This window comes from Pygoscelis adeliae, unplaced genomic scaffold, assembly GCF_000699105.1.
Source record: "Pygoscelis adeliae isolate BGI_AS28 unplaced genomic scaffold, ASM69910v1 Scaffold186, whole genome shotgun sequence".
In the NCBI taxonomy this organism is placed as follows: Eukaryota; Metazoa; Chordata; class Aves; order Sphenisciformes; family Spheniscidae; genus Pygoscelis; species Pygoscelis adeliae.
This window is the reverse complement of record NW_008825071.1, coordinates 4,513,151-4,529,576: the sequence shown is the minus strand read 5'-3', so window position 1 is coordinate 4,529,576 and position 16,426 is coordinate 4,513,151. Positions and strand designations below refer to the sequence as shown.

Genomic DNA, 16,426 nt, shown 5'->3' with positions numbered 1-16,426 from the left:
CAGGAGGCGAGACAGCTATGCCACCATGCAAATGAGACAGGCTTGAAATATGATGAATCTTCTATCTCCTTTTCCTACTCGACTGACACTCGCTTTGAGGAAGGTTGTAAATGCAAGAGAGATTGTGGTATAATTCCTCAGACTGGCGTTTCTGCCCCCCAGTCACTATTCGATTATCTTCCAAATTGCTGTGTTTCAGAGAGATAAAGATTTTTTATGGCTTGCTGACTTGAAACAACCAGAAGAGCCAGAAAAGAGATGGCTAACCGGCCATGCATAGTAATTCCATTGGTAAATGACAAAATCTTTGTTTGTATGACATTTCCAAAATTACTACAGAAGATGAATCTAAAATACAAAATGTCACATTTGGCATGCAAAACTATCACAATATATTTCAGTATAAAATTCATAGAGGCGTTTAATTTAGAATGTGTTTAATAACGAAGTCTGCCTGCATCAGTAATCCTGCCTTGAGGTTTAAAAAGATTGTCTTATTTATTCACATAATGTTAATTTTTTTATATATGATTCAGAAACCAAAAATATTAAGGTTAAATCTTCATTGTTAATTAAGATTTTCTAATTAAGCTGAAAATAATTGTCATTCAGATTAGTTGTTAAGTATGGTTTGTGTTGAGAAACAAAAGAAGTTTAACAAATTCAACTGTTTATTTAACTGCTTAATTTAATTCCAGAAGCTTTCTATCTATATGGAAATATGCTATCTCTTCCAAAATAAATCCAAGACAGGATTAAAGAAGAGATTATTAGCTACTGTAGGCTTAAACTGTGAGACTACTAAACCTAGTAGTCAAGGTAGCCATTTGATTCTGAAATGTGGCATGGGTTCTTGTATTGCATTGCATCAAAAGAAGACGACCTAGCACTAGTGTTTTCCCAAAATAATGGAAGAAATTGATTCCTTGGGGAAAAAAAAATATTGCTGATTTGAAGCACTAAATAATTAGTTATGGCAGAAGCAATTTTATCCGTTGAAGTCAACACTGGAGCCAAACTGGGACTCCCTGTCATGTGCCTGACCCTGCAGATTGCATTTGGGCAGCACTGGAGTGTCCAATGGCATAGTGGGATGGACCCTACACCTTTACTCAGGCAAGGCTTGTAAGGATCGTACTGCTGTGTCTGTTCTCCTCTGCCAGCCTCTGCTCTATAAGCTGCGTTTACAAGGAAAGCACCAGAAAAGCATTTCTGATATGCAGCACAGCATTTATTCCATACTAAACATTCTGTAACTCAGACAACATCTTGTCAACAGCAAGCAGATGTTTCCTTTTGTCTGGACTTGGAATAAAGGTGCCTCTAGGGAGTTGTTATTAAACTCTACACGTGTTGCACTTTGATTACTATTTTTAAGAAAATCTGATTATATGATAATCAGAAGGTGAAAGGATAGTCTGCATATTACACAGCACTAATAGCTTTGGCAAGGCTAATAATTAGTATAAAAACATGGCCTGCCCTGTCTTCACTCTGTGCCTGCAGCCTGCTCATCACATCACGTATTGTGCCTGTCTTGCAAAGCATGCTATGTTTTTGAAGGTGTTGTTTTCCAGTTAATTCTGCCTTATTATTGCAGACTAATGGCTTCTGGTGTCATACTTCAACAGCTCCACCTTCCCCCCAAGGATGCCGAACATTTTATTAGTAGTATTTGTATTATTTTTTTATCTGTCATCTCTATGACTTTTGACCTCCCTAATTGCAGATCCTTGGTTAGCAATAGGTAATTGCAGGTTGAACAAGAAGCATGTTGTCTGCTTTTCAGTAGTTATTTTCTTGAAGAAATTTGTTCTTGCTAATTGTATGGTTAAAGTCGGCTCAACCCAGATCAGTAACTCAGAGCCTTCATCCTAGGTTGACTGCTCCAAGGCACCGCAGCTGATAGAAATTCACGTCAAATGCCTGAGGGGAGTCAAAGATAAGGTCCCTAAAGGCCACTACACCCTCAAAGTTTCTGTTCTCAGCCGCTTAGGTGGTGGCTTGCTGGAGTGGCCCAAACTGAAGGAGCAGCCTCAAGGCAGGACAACGCTGCCAGTTAGTCACGACGGAAACTTCTACAACACTGAAATCTACTTTGGACAAAGTATCCAGACAGTAAGCAACACTTCTTAAATATGCTGTCTTTGCTTTGAAAGTTAAAACACATCCGCTCTTTCTCCTTCAGGCTTATATATTTAATGCATTCCATCATGTTCATAATTTATTTAATAATTTAAGGTGCAATTTAGGAAGGTGCAATTTTTTTTCCCCTAGGTTAACCCTCATCGCTCACTCTAAAAGTGCTAAATATACACTACATCATATAGTGTTGTCAGCTAATTTTAAATTTTACTTTTATTCTCTCTTATCTATGCAGCTTGTCAGCTCTGTAATTTGATTTCTGTAAAGTAGCTTTAGAATAATAAATGTACGAGTGGGTGTGTATAAACACATGAATGCCCAAATCCTTCTGTGAGTTTTTAGCTCCATTGACCCCCATTTGCCAGAAAAGCAGCATTTGGATTATTTTGGAAGGAGCCCAAACACTTGAGGCTCTGTTCTGTCTTTTGCGACTGAGGCACACATATTTTCCTGCCTAAGCATGCTGTGCATGGCAGGATTGTTGTGTGTCAGTTGCTCACTGTTGTAGCTAATGCCTAGTGCTGGTTGAAACATTGGTCTCAGATAAACTCTCTGGCACGTGAAAGCTTCTTTACAGTTTGAAAAACAACCCCCACCTCTCTCAGTGTGGGTTTTTTTGTGTGTTATGAGACATTGGTAGAACGAGGAGGAAAGTTTCTTCTGTTTTCAATTATTCATTTTGCAGTATGACCTGAATGGTAGATTTCCTCCTCCACCCCTTCTGTTGTGCAAAGTGTTGCGTGGATACAGGACAGACAGTCCCTATCCCAAAGAGCTTTCAGATAAAGCAACTTTTATGTATGGCACTGATGCTTTCAGTTACTTGCAGATAGGTCATTTCAGCTATTGGGTTTGTGATATATAAAGTGCTGCTAAGTCACATTTTCTGCTTTTTAATTGTTTATCATCTGTGGATAACAAACAGTGTCTGTAAATACAGCTGTTGGTATGAAAAGAATCACATCTATAGAGAGGGAAATTGTGAATGTGACTGTCACATGATGTTAAAACAAATACATGTATCTGTCAGAGAAATCACTGAGCTGGGATTCCTCCCTAGGCAGGACACATGCATCCTGCCTATTGCCTGGAAGACAAAGTGCTGTCTTCTCAGGCTTCATTGAAAGGAGAAGACTACGGGTAGTACAACTGAACGACTCCAGCATGCCCTGCCTCTTGCTTTCAGCATCGTGTTTCTCCTGGGTCTTGCCTGCTGCTTTTGTTCCTACCTGGGGAATGTCCCCCGTTCAAAACTACATATCTCTGTTCTCAGTACTAAGCAAGAGCTAGTTCAGATTGACCCGTCTTTTGTCCAGCTGCTCCTCAACGCAAAGGAACTCCTGACATGGATTTGTGAAGAGTATGTGCAAAGTCCACGTACTTGTCTTTCTGTTAGTCTTTACGGGGTTGTGTGGATACCTCAGTAACGGCTTAGAGGTGGCTACTATGCTTCATCTGAAGATCTGAGAGAAATGCTTCGTAGTTTTACCATTTTTCTAGAGTTTGTTTTAAAGTCCTCTTTGAGTCTCACAGAGGACATTTAATTAGCATCTTCACCAAACTTCATTTTCAGTCTAGTGAACCAGGGTGCAGGTCTTGGGCAAGTCCACTTAAAATGCAGGACCAGGAGGAGATGTTGGATTAAATGACCTTCTGATGATTCCCTGTCTTCATTACTGTATAATGGTCAGCAAAGTCTTAATGTCACCGTTTTAGAGAACCTCCTCCACCAGCTCATTTTGAAGACATAGGTGGTGTAACCTGAACAATTCTGCCTTTCTGTTCTTCCACCTTGGTATTGGCCCATAACCTTAAGGTATGTTTCAAAAGAAACCTTAGGATCTGTGTTGAGACAAGGCAAATTTTAGGCTTCAGATGGTTAGCATCTACTGCAAAACTTAGTGTAAGTAGTAGGTCTTAGTGGTGAGCTCCAGATGAGCATCTGGGTTTGAACACATTCTTATATACAGCACTACTGCCCTGAGATATATTACGGGGGGGGAAATACAAGTGCTCACAAATGAAGAATAAGCTTTTGTTTTCATTGGCCAGAATAATGATAGGAGTTCAGTGTAAACATGGTGAAAATGAAGACATGCATGCTTGATATTGAAGGAAAGTTGAGTTTTAACTAATATGTTAGAGAAATTATTCCAGAACACTACATCCTTCCAAAAATAATAACCCTGTCATGTCGGCAAAGTTAGTGTCAGCATGGGTTACCTGCTGCATACAGAAAGTGCTGGTCATGTAAGTTAGATCTGCCTCAGGGTTAGTCTGACTTGCGCACCCGACCTTTCAAAAATGTTTTTTGTTCATTAATCAATGTTCTTTGCTCCAGCTTGCCAGCTTCCATTCTTACCCCTCCTTCACTGTCTTCCTTTTTAGTTTGTCAACCCACCTCCCCCAGTAACCTCTGACTACATATTAGACAGTGGCTCCTAATAGCTCCAGTTGAATTTTATTTGGCTTTCAGTAAGGCCAAACATTCACATGAATAATGTTTTTCCTTAAATTATGCTGGACAAAACACGTATGAATGCTTTGGATTGGGATAAAATGCAATTGCTGTTTCAAATGACTCTTTACAATTTTAGGAATAGCAACTAACAGCATGATCTGAAGGGGACTTGTTTTAGACCCAGCATTTCAAGGACGTTTTCATATATTTAGTTTATGCAAGGGAACTTTAGACTTAGACGGGTTAATGCTGTCTGGTTTAGGTGAAGCAAGAGCTATTTTGAAGCTCCACTTACATTATAACACAAACTGAACCTGAACTCAAGCTGAGATTCAAAAAATGCAGTAGGTTAACTCTGGTGGTAAAGAAGCTTTGTTCTTAAACATTCAATATACTCTTGCACTACCTGATTTTTCACAGGTCTGGAATGAAAGTTGAGAAAGGAGATGAGATGTTTACTGTGCATCTGATAAGGCAGTTACTACAATTAGATTGTCCTTGGCAGTGCCTGCGCAGATGTGACTGCATCATCTTTACACTAGACCAAAGATTTTACTAGTATAATTTCCTTATTGCTGTCTCATGGTGGCTAAGATCCTACTATAGATAAGAATCATAGAATCATAGAATCATTAAGGTTGGAAAAAGACGTCTAAGATCATCGAGTCCAACCGTCAACCCAACAGCACCATGTCCACTAAACCGTGTCCCTAAGTGCCGCATCTACACGTCTTTTGAATACTTCCAGGGATGGTGACTCAACCACTTCCCTGGGCAGCCTGTTCCAATGTTTAACCACTCTTTCAGTAAATAAATTTTTCCTCTAAGAACTTAAGAACTAAGTAGTCAGTAAATATTTTTCGTTCAACAATTACAAAAGTAAGAACAAATCCTCACTTCTCAGAGTCAAAATATTCATTGGCATCAATGGAATAAAAATTGGAGTATAGCTAAAATGCTTCTCTTCTTTTTAAAAAAAAAAGTTTTCAGCTATAATTTCAATTATCAGGACCAAAATATTTTGCTGTACATCGCAAGTTTCACCTACTAAGAGAAGGAACCTTTAAGGAAGATGTTCCTATGTCAAGTATTAGCAATAAATTATAAACATTTTTGGAATGCTTTTCCAGAAAAAATATTGCCTGTTAGGAAGTTAGTTTTTGTTCAGAAGGGGAAGTTCAGATAGGAAATCTTCGGCTATTGCGAAGAGCACTATAAGCCAATGAGACTGCCTGCAAGTGACATTCATGAACCTGTCCAGTCACCTGGGATGTCAGTCCAACACTGTTGAGGAGAAGCAGGGACAATCGAGTCAGTGTTGGGCTCCCCAGGCTGCTTTCTAACTCCGGTCCCGCTGCACCTGTTTGGCATCGGTCTTTATTCTGTGCCAGCCTTCCAAAATTGGCACTTCAGCAAAAAAAAAAAGAGCTCCAGAAGTATGTGAGCACTGGCGCTATGCATTTTCCTCAACGTACCTGGAACTCGGGACAGCACTAAATCAGTTCATATGCATATAAAGCCACAGTTGCTGACAGAAGAGTTCACAGATCTGTAGATTTTTAAAGTGTATCAAGTGGTTAATATTTATGTATTAGCGTGGCAAGGTACTAGCAATATTATAACAGTAGCTGGGTACCATTTTGTTTAACTTGAGGGAAATTCAATATGAATAAAACCGCAACTTTTCAAACATGACATTTAATCCACGCATGTAAATCATACTAGGAGATCTATTATTCATTATTAAAAGAGCACCATATTTTTATTACACTGAAAATGAAACACAAATGCTGTGAAAAATTTAGTGCCTTTTCCTGAAGTTTCAGGACACTTATCATGCAGTCATCTAGCAGGGGCTGACACTCATTTTAAAATATAGCTACAAAATTAATACATTTGAACTCTTTTGCTTGGAAAAAGAGGATGTTCTATTTCACTGAATGAGGTGGATTTATTTTTTATTTAAGGCTTCCTAAATACTTAAGATGGCAAAGTACTTTGGTAATGTTCACATTCAGAGTTAGATATATAACGAATAAAGTTCATATCTTTGTTGTTATTAGTCATTTCCAGCATTTTCTTCCCTGAAGTGCGTTTTGAAAACTACATATATCAGAAACTGATTAACATGACCTAAGGTATTAATTCTTAAAATATGATGAAATAAACAGTTTCAAGGACCTTATTTTCTGTATGTCAGCAGCTGTCTAAGGACTGTGATGCTTTTAGTAATTACAAAACAAAGTATCATTAGGAAAGTAGAGCACAAACTTTTTTTCTCCTCCTCCCCCCACCCCCCACCCCCCTTTTATTCTTGAGCAAAACACTGGCACAGATGAAGAACATTTAGCTCTAGGACACTTTATAGGACATAACATAAGAATTTGATACACTATGAAAAAAGATAGGAAGTAATAATGCTTGGCAGTGCCAGAGGACTTTCAAAATGAGAGCCACTTAAATTCTCCCTGGATGCAATTATTTGTAGTTGGGATGATAAGGTGCTACGTGAACCTTTTGGTAAATGCAAGAACTAAGCTTAGACAGATGCTGGTATTTATTTGAAGACTGCAGGTTCGATGTTTTTTTCACACAGCAGGAACACATACTTATTACTACTTCTATTTTGTTTATCTGAGTTTGTTTGGGGTTTCGGTCTTTGACTGCTATTTGCTAAATGTCTTTTTGCAACAGCTCCTCAAAACACATGTTTTCGGAGCAATTCTGTTCCAGCTGTGTCACACCCCTGTGCCTTCCTGGGGACAGACCTCTGCGGCATGCTGCGAGCAGCCCTCGCACTGGGTGCTGACTGCACCACGGGGCCAAGGGCCCCACACTGCTCTGGCTGGCTGCTAGACCTTCAGTAGTCCGCGAGTCTTTCTCCTTGCTGTGGGCCCAGCAGGAAGTGTCGCGGGGACCTCCTTCGGCCCAGTGCTGCGCTGTGCACAGATCCTGTTCCAGCCACGAGCTGCAGCCAGGTGGTTTCTCTGGAGACCGTTGCTGCCTGTAGATGGACTTTCCCAACACGGAAAGCTCCATTTCTAGCACTGTGGGAAGACTTGAAGGGATTCATTAAGCTTGGTGTGCTGACATTACAAAGCCATTGCATATTAGAATCTATTGCATCTACTGTATTTAGCATTATGCAATTGATTTACATATGCAAAAGTTTACTATTTATCCCAGGTTTTGTTTTTGGTAATTAATTAGAGTTACATTTCATATGATGTCTAGTCAATGTGCTCTGGTGGAGGAGTTCTTGAAAACGCTCGCTGGACTGTACCATGTGTGCTCTTTCAGCTTAGACCAACGTATACTGCTCAAAGACCTCAGAAATGTGGCCTACATTATAATGCATCATATCTAACTAGGGTAAGGTATGTGGTCTGCATTGGCAAATCTAGCAGACATATGTTAAAAATCAGGAGTGTCTAGGGACAGGCTTTTATTTTGGACCACTCCATGGCCTATTCCCTACCTAATGGGAAATTATATCTGTAAGAGAGCTTGACATGAGCCATTGGATACAATAGTTGTACAAAAGTCATATATTATCTGGGGCAGATCAGTGGGAAAGGCAGAATGCAGCAGCCCCTGCCTGTATCCTTAGCTCCAAGTAAACTCCAAACAACAGAGGACACCAAGAGCAAAGTAAAGGACCGCCCCAACAAAAAATGCTGTTGAGTGAAAAAATGTAGCATTTCCATGACTCACCAGAGCTGGCAGCCTGGAACTGTGAAAAGGGGCTTAAGCCGTGTTTTGGTCCATATCTACAAGTCATGGGAGCCAGCAAAACATCCTCAGAAGACACTTTTTTACCTTAAAATATCTGGTTTTGAAGCATTTAATGTTTTAAATATTTATCTGTGAACTCAGGATGAGCAGGTTAGTTGCAAAGCTGTACTACAGAAATAGGAAGAGTACTTTATGCCACAAAATTAAAAAAAGTGATCCTGTTTAAGCATGTAATTTTTAAGCAGAGCACACAAGGACATGGGGATTTGTTATCAGGAGTCAGTCTTCCTGTTTCTTTGCTGGAGGGATGTTAGCTGAGCCCCTGGAAAGAGAGCAGAGCCCGATGAGGTCTGGACCATCTGGGAAATATTGCAGGAGCGTGAACTCCACATTGGCACAGCTTCCCTGGTGAAGGGAGCGTTGCTGTGTCCCAGGCTGGACTGAAGCTTTAAGGAGGAAGGGGATGCTGTGCTACGCGAGGCATGATGGGGAATCCAGAACAGCATCAGGAAAGAGACCCGAGATGGAACAGCTGGTGCAGCAAAAAGGAGAGGAAAGCTGCTTGCTCCTGCACCGGAGCCCGGGGCAGGCAGAGTGGTGCTGCTGTGTGACTCAGCCCTGCATGCCGAACGAGCCACATCTTCCTGAGACTCCTCAGCTCTGAGTGGTTTCTGAGCAAAGTACATGTCCTTTTGACACAAAAGAAATCAAGTCTGCTGTTTTGTGTCAGTGGCCTACGTTATCCCAGGAAACTCATGCTCTGACCGTGCTGGAATCAAGCTCAGGAATAAATGAGACGGGAGTGGCAGAAGAAGGAACTTGTGTTCCTGCCTTCCTCTTACAAAGACAATTTCTTCCCTTGCAAGATGAGGTCAGAATCTGCCCAGGCCGGTGGTATATCACCAGAAATGCTCGGGGAGGCTAGCAGTGGCTGTACCATACATTACTACTCCCTGCTGGTCAAAGAACAGAAAAGAATTAGCAGCAGATGTGCCAGGACAATTAGCAACAGATGCAGAGGCTAAAGCTCACAGAATACAAACATTATTGCCCTGTATTTGGGAAGATAAAAGGCGAGATTCTGGTCCTCTGGTGCAAGGTAGTTGTGCCGCATGTGATGCTGCCGGAGTTAACTATGCCCTGAGTTATCTCTCCTAGAGGAAAGGGAGGCAGTGGGGAATCATAGCTGCTCTGGTAGCATGGAAGAGGGCAGGAGGTGTTTCCATCGAGGCACTTGGTGCAGCGCTGGGAAGGCGCCAGGGTGCTTTGGTACAGTGTGTCAGGAGAAATCCTGCTCGCCGCCACTGCTGCGGGACTGAGAGTGGTGAATAAATTGCCTGCTTACAGATGCTGCTGCCCTGTGCTCCATGTGGCTCATCTGCAATCCCGAGCTCGTGTGCTGTGCCACAACTGCTTCTGGTCCATATTCCCCCACAATCAGGGAGGTTGGGATACTGGGTCACAGGAAAGATTGTGGTACTGCATAAAGGTTTAAGGAGAACTGCAAGCTGCAAGGAGAGGAGTCAGGGAGTCATTTGACCTATGTCAGGCTTGAAAGGTCTGTTCTCTTTTTCAGAAAATAGAAAAAAACACAAACCGTATATACAGGGAAATGAATGGTAGCGCACTGCACGGTCCTCCTTTGATTTGTGTGTTATTTTGTATTCAGATACCTGTTCAAAGACAGGCAGCGATGGAAAGCTGGGGAAGTAAGTTTCCAGCTACTCCAGGACATTCTGATGATAGATAGGACTTTTGGAAAACCCTAATAACATGATTTTTTTTTTTTTTTTAATCTCAGTCCATGTTTCTATTCCCTCTCTTCTGGCCTTTTATAAATTTCCAAGTTACCCAAACACTTCCCAAGCATGCCCTTCCCTCTGCCTGTATGCTGGCCTTGCATGTAAACAGGGAGGGCTTGAAATCTGGTTGTGAAAGCTCCACCTTATTTTGGCAATAACAGCCTCGTCTCCAGCACAATTCATTTTACATAGTGAAGTAATTTTTTATTTCTTAATGAAATAGTTTGATGGGAACTGCTCCTATTTAAAAGGTTTTCTACCCATATTTTACACCAGTGAGTTTCATTTGCCGCAGTTTTCATAATCAGGAACGATGAGCCGTTAATTTCTGTGGTGTTTTGCAAGATTTTTCTATATAATAAATAAACATTGAATTGCCTTTGCATATTCTAATTAACTTTAATCCATTTGAATTGCACATGTTTAGTGGTCAAATTTTTATGTTATGTGAATTAAGTAATGTAATTTTTGTCCTTTTCCTTCTAAAATGAAAGTATTTGAAGGTGCAGAGGAGTGAAGCAAAGGTTTATTTCTTCTCTGACAAGGTTAAAGCCCAAGAGTAAGTCAGACAGAAACCCCAAAATCCTCACACTGGAACTGTTTATTGAAATATTCAAATAGAATTCATTCTCTCTCTAGAGTAAACGATTTCTTTGCTGAAATTATGGTGGCATATGGGGAAGTAAGATATATTACAATAAAACTGATATAAAACAGTTGAATTCAGAAATAGTGGCAAGAGATAATTTTAGTTCACTATGATTTAATTCAATTAAATGCAACACTGTTAACTGCAGACTAAGAAGAATTACTTGTGCCTGTGCAGGCACACGCAAGCATTATTTATTCTCTGCTACATCCCTCTTTGCAGAAGAAATTACACCAGTAAAAAGTGGGTGCCGGATGCTTTCATAGCACTGTAAAAGGCTATATACCTCACAGATCTCAATGGAAATATTACCTGAGCAAGGAGAAACAGTGAGCTAAGGTGTTAGAGAGTAGACTCATTAAAACCCAGGAAGCTGTATTTACGTAGTATGCTCTCTTTGAACATCAACAGTGTTGGTGCAGGCTTGTGGACTAACTTACCAAATAGTGCCTCAAAAGAGGTTGCTGCCAGCAGGGAAAATATAACTGCTGATTTTTTTTTTTTTTTCTTCAGAAACAAAACAGTCCATCAAAACAAACCGCTCAGTTTGAGCTTCCTGCGCCTTGCCCATCCCAGGCACTGCCCCGAGTCTTGTACGAGAGCGAGCAATTACTGATTCCCCTCCTCCCCTAAATACCCGAGATGTTCCCTGCCCTGTACCTGAGCGTGATAGCCCAAACCCACAGAGGCACGCAGGTGCTCAGGGACTGTGGATTTCAATTGGAGCTACATGCCGAAATGCCTTTGTGCATCTATGCCTACGGGTTGCGCTGGCCGTGCCCCAGATCCCTGCTCTCAGGCCTGCGGCCTAGGAGGAGGCTAATGAAGGGCAGGTGGCACACCACCGAGCTCCCTCCCAGGGCTGTCTGACCCTGCGGCTGTGGGGCAGCGGGCTGTGGCAGAGACGCGCATTCACTGTGGTGACGGGAATAGGTTTAGCATGGGGCTGGTGAGGGGACCTCCCTCCTTTTTGAAACTCTTCCGCTTCAGCCTGGCTATCCCTTCCTAAACAGCAGTCCCCCTATATAAATCATGCTCCCGGCGGCCGTCAGGATGGAAATGAAAGCCCACAGGCGCCTGCATGAATGCTTGTCACACCGGCGTAGAGTAACAGGTAGAGACTTGGCTGGGATTTTTGTATGGATTCAACAGAAAAAAAAAATTCTTACTTGGTAGGTATGTTTTATTTGACCATGTATGCTGAGATGCGTGACACTGTCCTACCTGGGTCAGACACCTAGTGCTCGTGCATGAGGACTCCCAGAATGAATCTTACAGCCTCAGGCTTTGTAGCACACAGGTGTGTGACAAAATCCTTACTTTTCTTATATGTTTTGTCATTATGTGTTTGGATCATGGCATGACTTAAACATCCAGCTCCTGTAATTGTAAGCAAAGGGATGCTTCCAGTCCCAAAGAGTGTTTGCAGTCTAGGTCCAGGATGGGAGCTTATAGCAAATGAAGAATAAATGTGAGCAGGAAACAAAGAAATTAATTTTTAATAGTCACAATTATCCTTACACCAACTGCTTGACCACTGTCTGCTCATAGGCAGGCTGGCAGAAGATAGTGTACTGTTGAGTAGTTCTGAAGAAAAGAGTAAGTCTGGGAAACAAGGGAGAAACCGAAAGGGATGTTGTGATACGGCAGTGATTTCAGCTGCTTATGCTTTGGGATTGTTCAATAATGCAGGTAATTGTCTTTGATCATAGCCTTGTAACTACCACCTTTAATTTGTAGCACAGAGGTTACTATCTAGCACCCAGCTAGCCAAATGAAATGTATGGCTTGATTAAGGATCTCTTTTGTCAGTAATTTGTGCCTAATGTTTTTAGCTTTCCCACGGGCTGTTATAGAAAATGGTAAATCTGGTTTAAATGAAACCTGATACTGTTAATGGTTTAATAGCAGCTGCCACAGGGTTATGGCATTTTTCAACAGATGCTTCTGTTTCATTTTAAGCCTACACTAAGTCTTAGAATATATTTACATAATTAATATAAAGTACACCTACATAATAATGACAATATTTATAGTTTTAAAAGATTTCCTTAAATTACTTCCTCTTTCTTGCCGTTATCTAATCACAATATATAACTTGAAACAGGAAGGCATATTATTAAAATAATAATTTATATTCACCTCTTCAAAAAAATTATAGAATGCAGCACAACTATGAACATGTATCATCTCCTAACATAGCAGTTATTGGTATGGGTAAATCCCCTAGCTGCTTCAGAAAAAGAGAGAGAAAAAGCTTGGCTGTACCTGAGTTGTGCTTATCATCTTGCCTATTGTTCAATCAGGAGTATAAAAAAGTGATGCTTGTATTTAAAAATATCAGTCAAGAAAGAGCTGCGTTGAGGTGTGTACTTATGTGCAGAAATATTTGAAGCAGTAAAGATTTGTGGCTGGTTATCAGCTGTAGAATGTCATCTGATTGAGGAAATCACTGCTAATTTAAGAAGACATCGGCATTTTGGGCTTTTAATAGTGGGTGATCAGTTTGGATGGATGTCTTCTATTTGGAGGTCTTATTCTGAGTCTTAAAAAGTACTGAGGATATATCTTACAGGACACTCGCAGTTAGAGGATACCCTTGAATATTGTGGCCTTCTATGAGTACATGCCAATTCACAGGGAGGAGGGAAGGAGAAAAGGCTCCTCTTTCTCTGCCTTGACTGGAAGGCAAGGTAAGGTTGAGCAGGAGTCTCTGCAAGGTAAATGTATGAAGGCATTTGCTGCTATGAACTTTGAGGACTGAAATGGGAACAATAAAAGGTGGAAAATATTCAAATAACAGGACAATGTCTCTATTAGAGAAGCATCCAAGATAGTTTATTTAAGAGATTAGGCAGTCCCAGTTCTCTGTAATCCAGGAGAATGTGTAGGAGCAGTGGTGAAGCAGATGTTTTGCTGTGTGAGAGGTGTAGCTGACGTATTTGCTCCCCTTGTCCCCAGGTGACTACCCTTTAGAGCTGCTAACCAGGGTATCATGGTAATCACCTTCCATGTTCTAGCTTTTGTATGTTTTGTGTTTTATTTGCCCTTTTGAATGTATAAGAGCTGTTCAACAGGACCTGGGTCAACCCCCACATTAATTAAACAGTTAAAATTGTGGTATAGGACCAGATTTCTTTTTCTTTGTCCTTGCCCTGCTTCCTTTTCTACCCTCTTCTCCATGACCTTGTATTGCTTCACACAGCAAACCTTACGGAGGGTTTTACATAAATTCATTACTTCAGGATGTTTCTTCACCCCTGATTTTCAAGTCTTTGCCATGGGAACACAATTGCTCCAGGGCCCTAAGGTATTGGTAACCCTCTTCCACAGCTCCAAGCTGCTCAGAAGGATATCTCTAGCTATCTTATGAAAGGTGTAAGCAGTATTTGCCAGTCTTTGGCATGCTGAGAGTTTATTATCTCAAAATCCTTTTTGACCCTACCCTGAGGTTCATATACTTTGCAAGAAGAGTTTCCCTGCTTTAATTTGAAGAAGGGAGGCTATTGTGTACCAATATCATTCCCAGAACTGGGTGGAGAAGAGCTTATGACTCAGTGAGGAGCAAGCCTGCAAGTATTCTCACTGAGTATTTGGATGAACTCTCCAAAGTTGCTGCAAGAAGAACCCAGTGGTGAATCTCAATAAGCCCTCACAGGGACACCTCAGATTCCCAACTTGGTTTGTTACTCTGTCTTAAAGTTTTCTTGTGGCAATATTTTTCCACCACTGGTAAATAAAGACAGAAAATGAACACTTTCAGAAAGCCAAGGGAAAAAAAAGAAATCACAAAATTAGCATGGAAAAAAAGCACAGCATTTTCTGTCAGAGTGGAAAATTATTCAAATACATGATTTGGTGGAAAGAGAAGAGTTGTTAATTGTTTTAGCATGCAAATTTGATTCAAAGGTATGAAGTTTGTAGAGCTTTATATGATAAAAGAAAGCTGGTTCCCTTGTGATGTTTTTATAACTAATAAATCTTCTCTTTTCCTCATTTGCTAGGTTTTACCACCTAGAAAAGCTGTGAAGCCAGGCATGGTCCTCCTCTTTGAACTCTTCCTTCTTCGTGGGACCCGTACTTGGATTGATCGAGAAGTGGGATGGGGAGCTTTTCCCTTGTGTGACAACAATTTTAATGCTTTGGAGGGAAAATTTAAATGTCCCTTCCTCAGAGGCCATTACAACTCCAAAGTTGACCGATTCAAAAAAATTGAAAATTTTATTTCTCAAGACTTGGATCATTGGTTATGCAATCTCTACTTTCAGGTTTGTATTTAAAAAAATTAGGCCTGTTGGTTTAGTCACTGTTCCTCAGAACAGATTCCACTTTCCTTCTGTCAGCCTTAAAAGCCAAAGGCTTTCCAAAAAGCAGTTTATCAGCCTACCCCGTAGGCATATAAAGAAAATGAAAATCACATGCATCTCCAACTTTTACGTGAAATTAGTGGGTTTTTTACAGCCAAATTTTAGGATTGTTTCAAATATCAAAATATTGTTTGGGGTGCTAAGTGGATCAAAAGTTGAAATTCTGAGTTTGAGCCTGCCACCAATACATGTTAATTTCCTCCACAGATTTAGTGGATCTCAGAGGTGCTTTTATATGGCTACAAAATAAAATAATATTGTTTATGATATTGTTGCATTTGTATATCTGGGATCCCCAGCTAGCGAGCAAGGTTCTGTTGTGGTAGGAGCCTTACTTTTGAATAGTTTTTGGACGTAATTCAGATGTGACATTTTTTGTATGTCTTTGGTGAAAATGGGCCTGAATTAAGAATTCCTCTTCAGTGGAAGCTTTGTTTCTCGACTTGCAAATTAAGGGTGTTATTGTAACAGAGATACGTTTCCTCATTCAGAATCTTAACACGACCTCAAACTTATACCTCTTTTATGGTCATGCCTGGCTCAGGAAAAAACACTTACCAAAAGAGATGAATTCTGAAAGCATCTTAATTTTAGCGTGTGAGGTTACTTAATAGAAAGTGTAGTTATTAATCTTCTTGTAGTGATGGTTTTCAGGCAATTTTCTTTTTTGGGTCTACCATGAGTAAAAGAAAGTGAAAATAACTTCAGAATCATGTAGAGACATAAGAATTTATACCAAAAATGTACCTATGATATGCTAGGAAAGACAATGTCAGAAACAACATTAGTAAAGCTATGGTAAAAAAACAACAGAAGAGCCAAAATTGGTTGAAATGGCAGGGGGGGGGGGGGAGGAGGGAAGACCCCAAAGCTGCAAAATTAGTCTTTGAACTCAATGTGTAAGCTGGGGTGGTTTAACAATCCAGAGAATCTATATTTTCCCAGATGATTCTGAATTTGGATTGTGAGTCACCCCCATTTACTGGGATGTCTGCTTTAGTCTGTAAGCCTGGGGAAGATGTACATGGGAAACTGACATGAGAGAAAACTGTAGTAAATGGAGTACAGAGAAACAAAAACTTCCTAAAATCCTCATAGCAGCATCTTGGACTTCTAGGCTTCACAAATAGTGTACAAACAAGTATATTCTGGCTTTGTGGAATCATAGAATCATTAAGGTTGGAAGAGACCTCTAAGATCATCGAATCCAACCATCAACCCAACACCACCATGCCCACTAAACCATGTCCCTAAGCGCCTCATCTAC

The 16,426-nt window shown here is 40.6% G+C and overlaps 1 protein-coding gene across 1 annotated transcript in view; it reads left to right on the top strand.

The window, feature by feature from the left end:
• Window positions 1–16,426, top strand: part of LOC103919083 — a 165,389-nt gene that overhangs the window by 7,075 nt on the left and 141,888 nt on the right. The window contains exons 4-5 of the mRNA XM_009326538.1: window positions 1,879–2,118; window positions 14,797–15,060. Coding sequence (XP_009324813.1) covers window positions 1,879–2,118; window positions 14,797–15,060 — 504 coding nt within the window. The remainder of the gene's footprint in view (window positions 1–1,878; window positions 2,119–14,796; window positions 15,061–16,426) is intronic.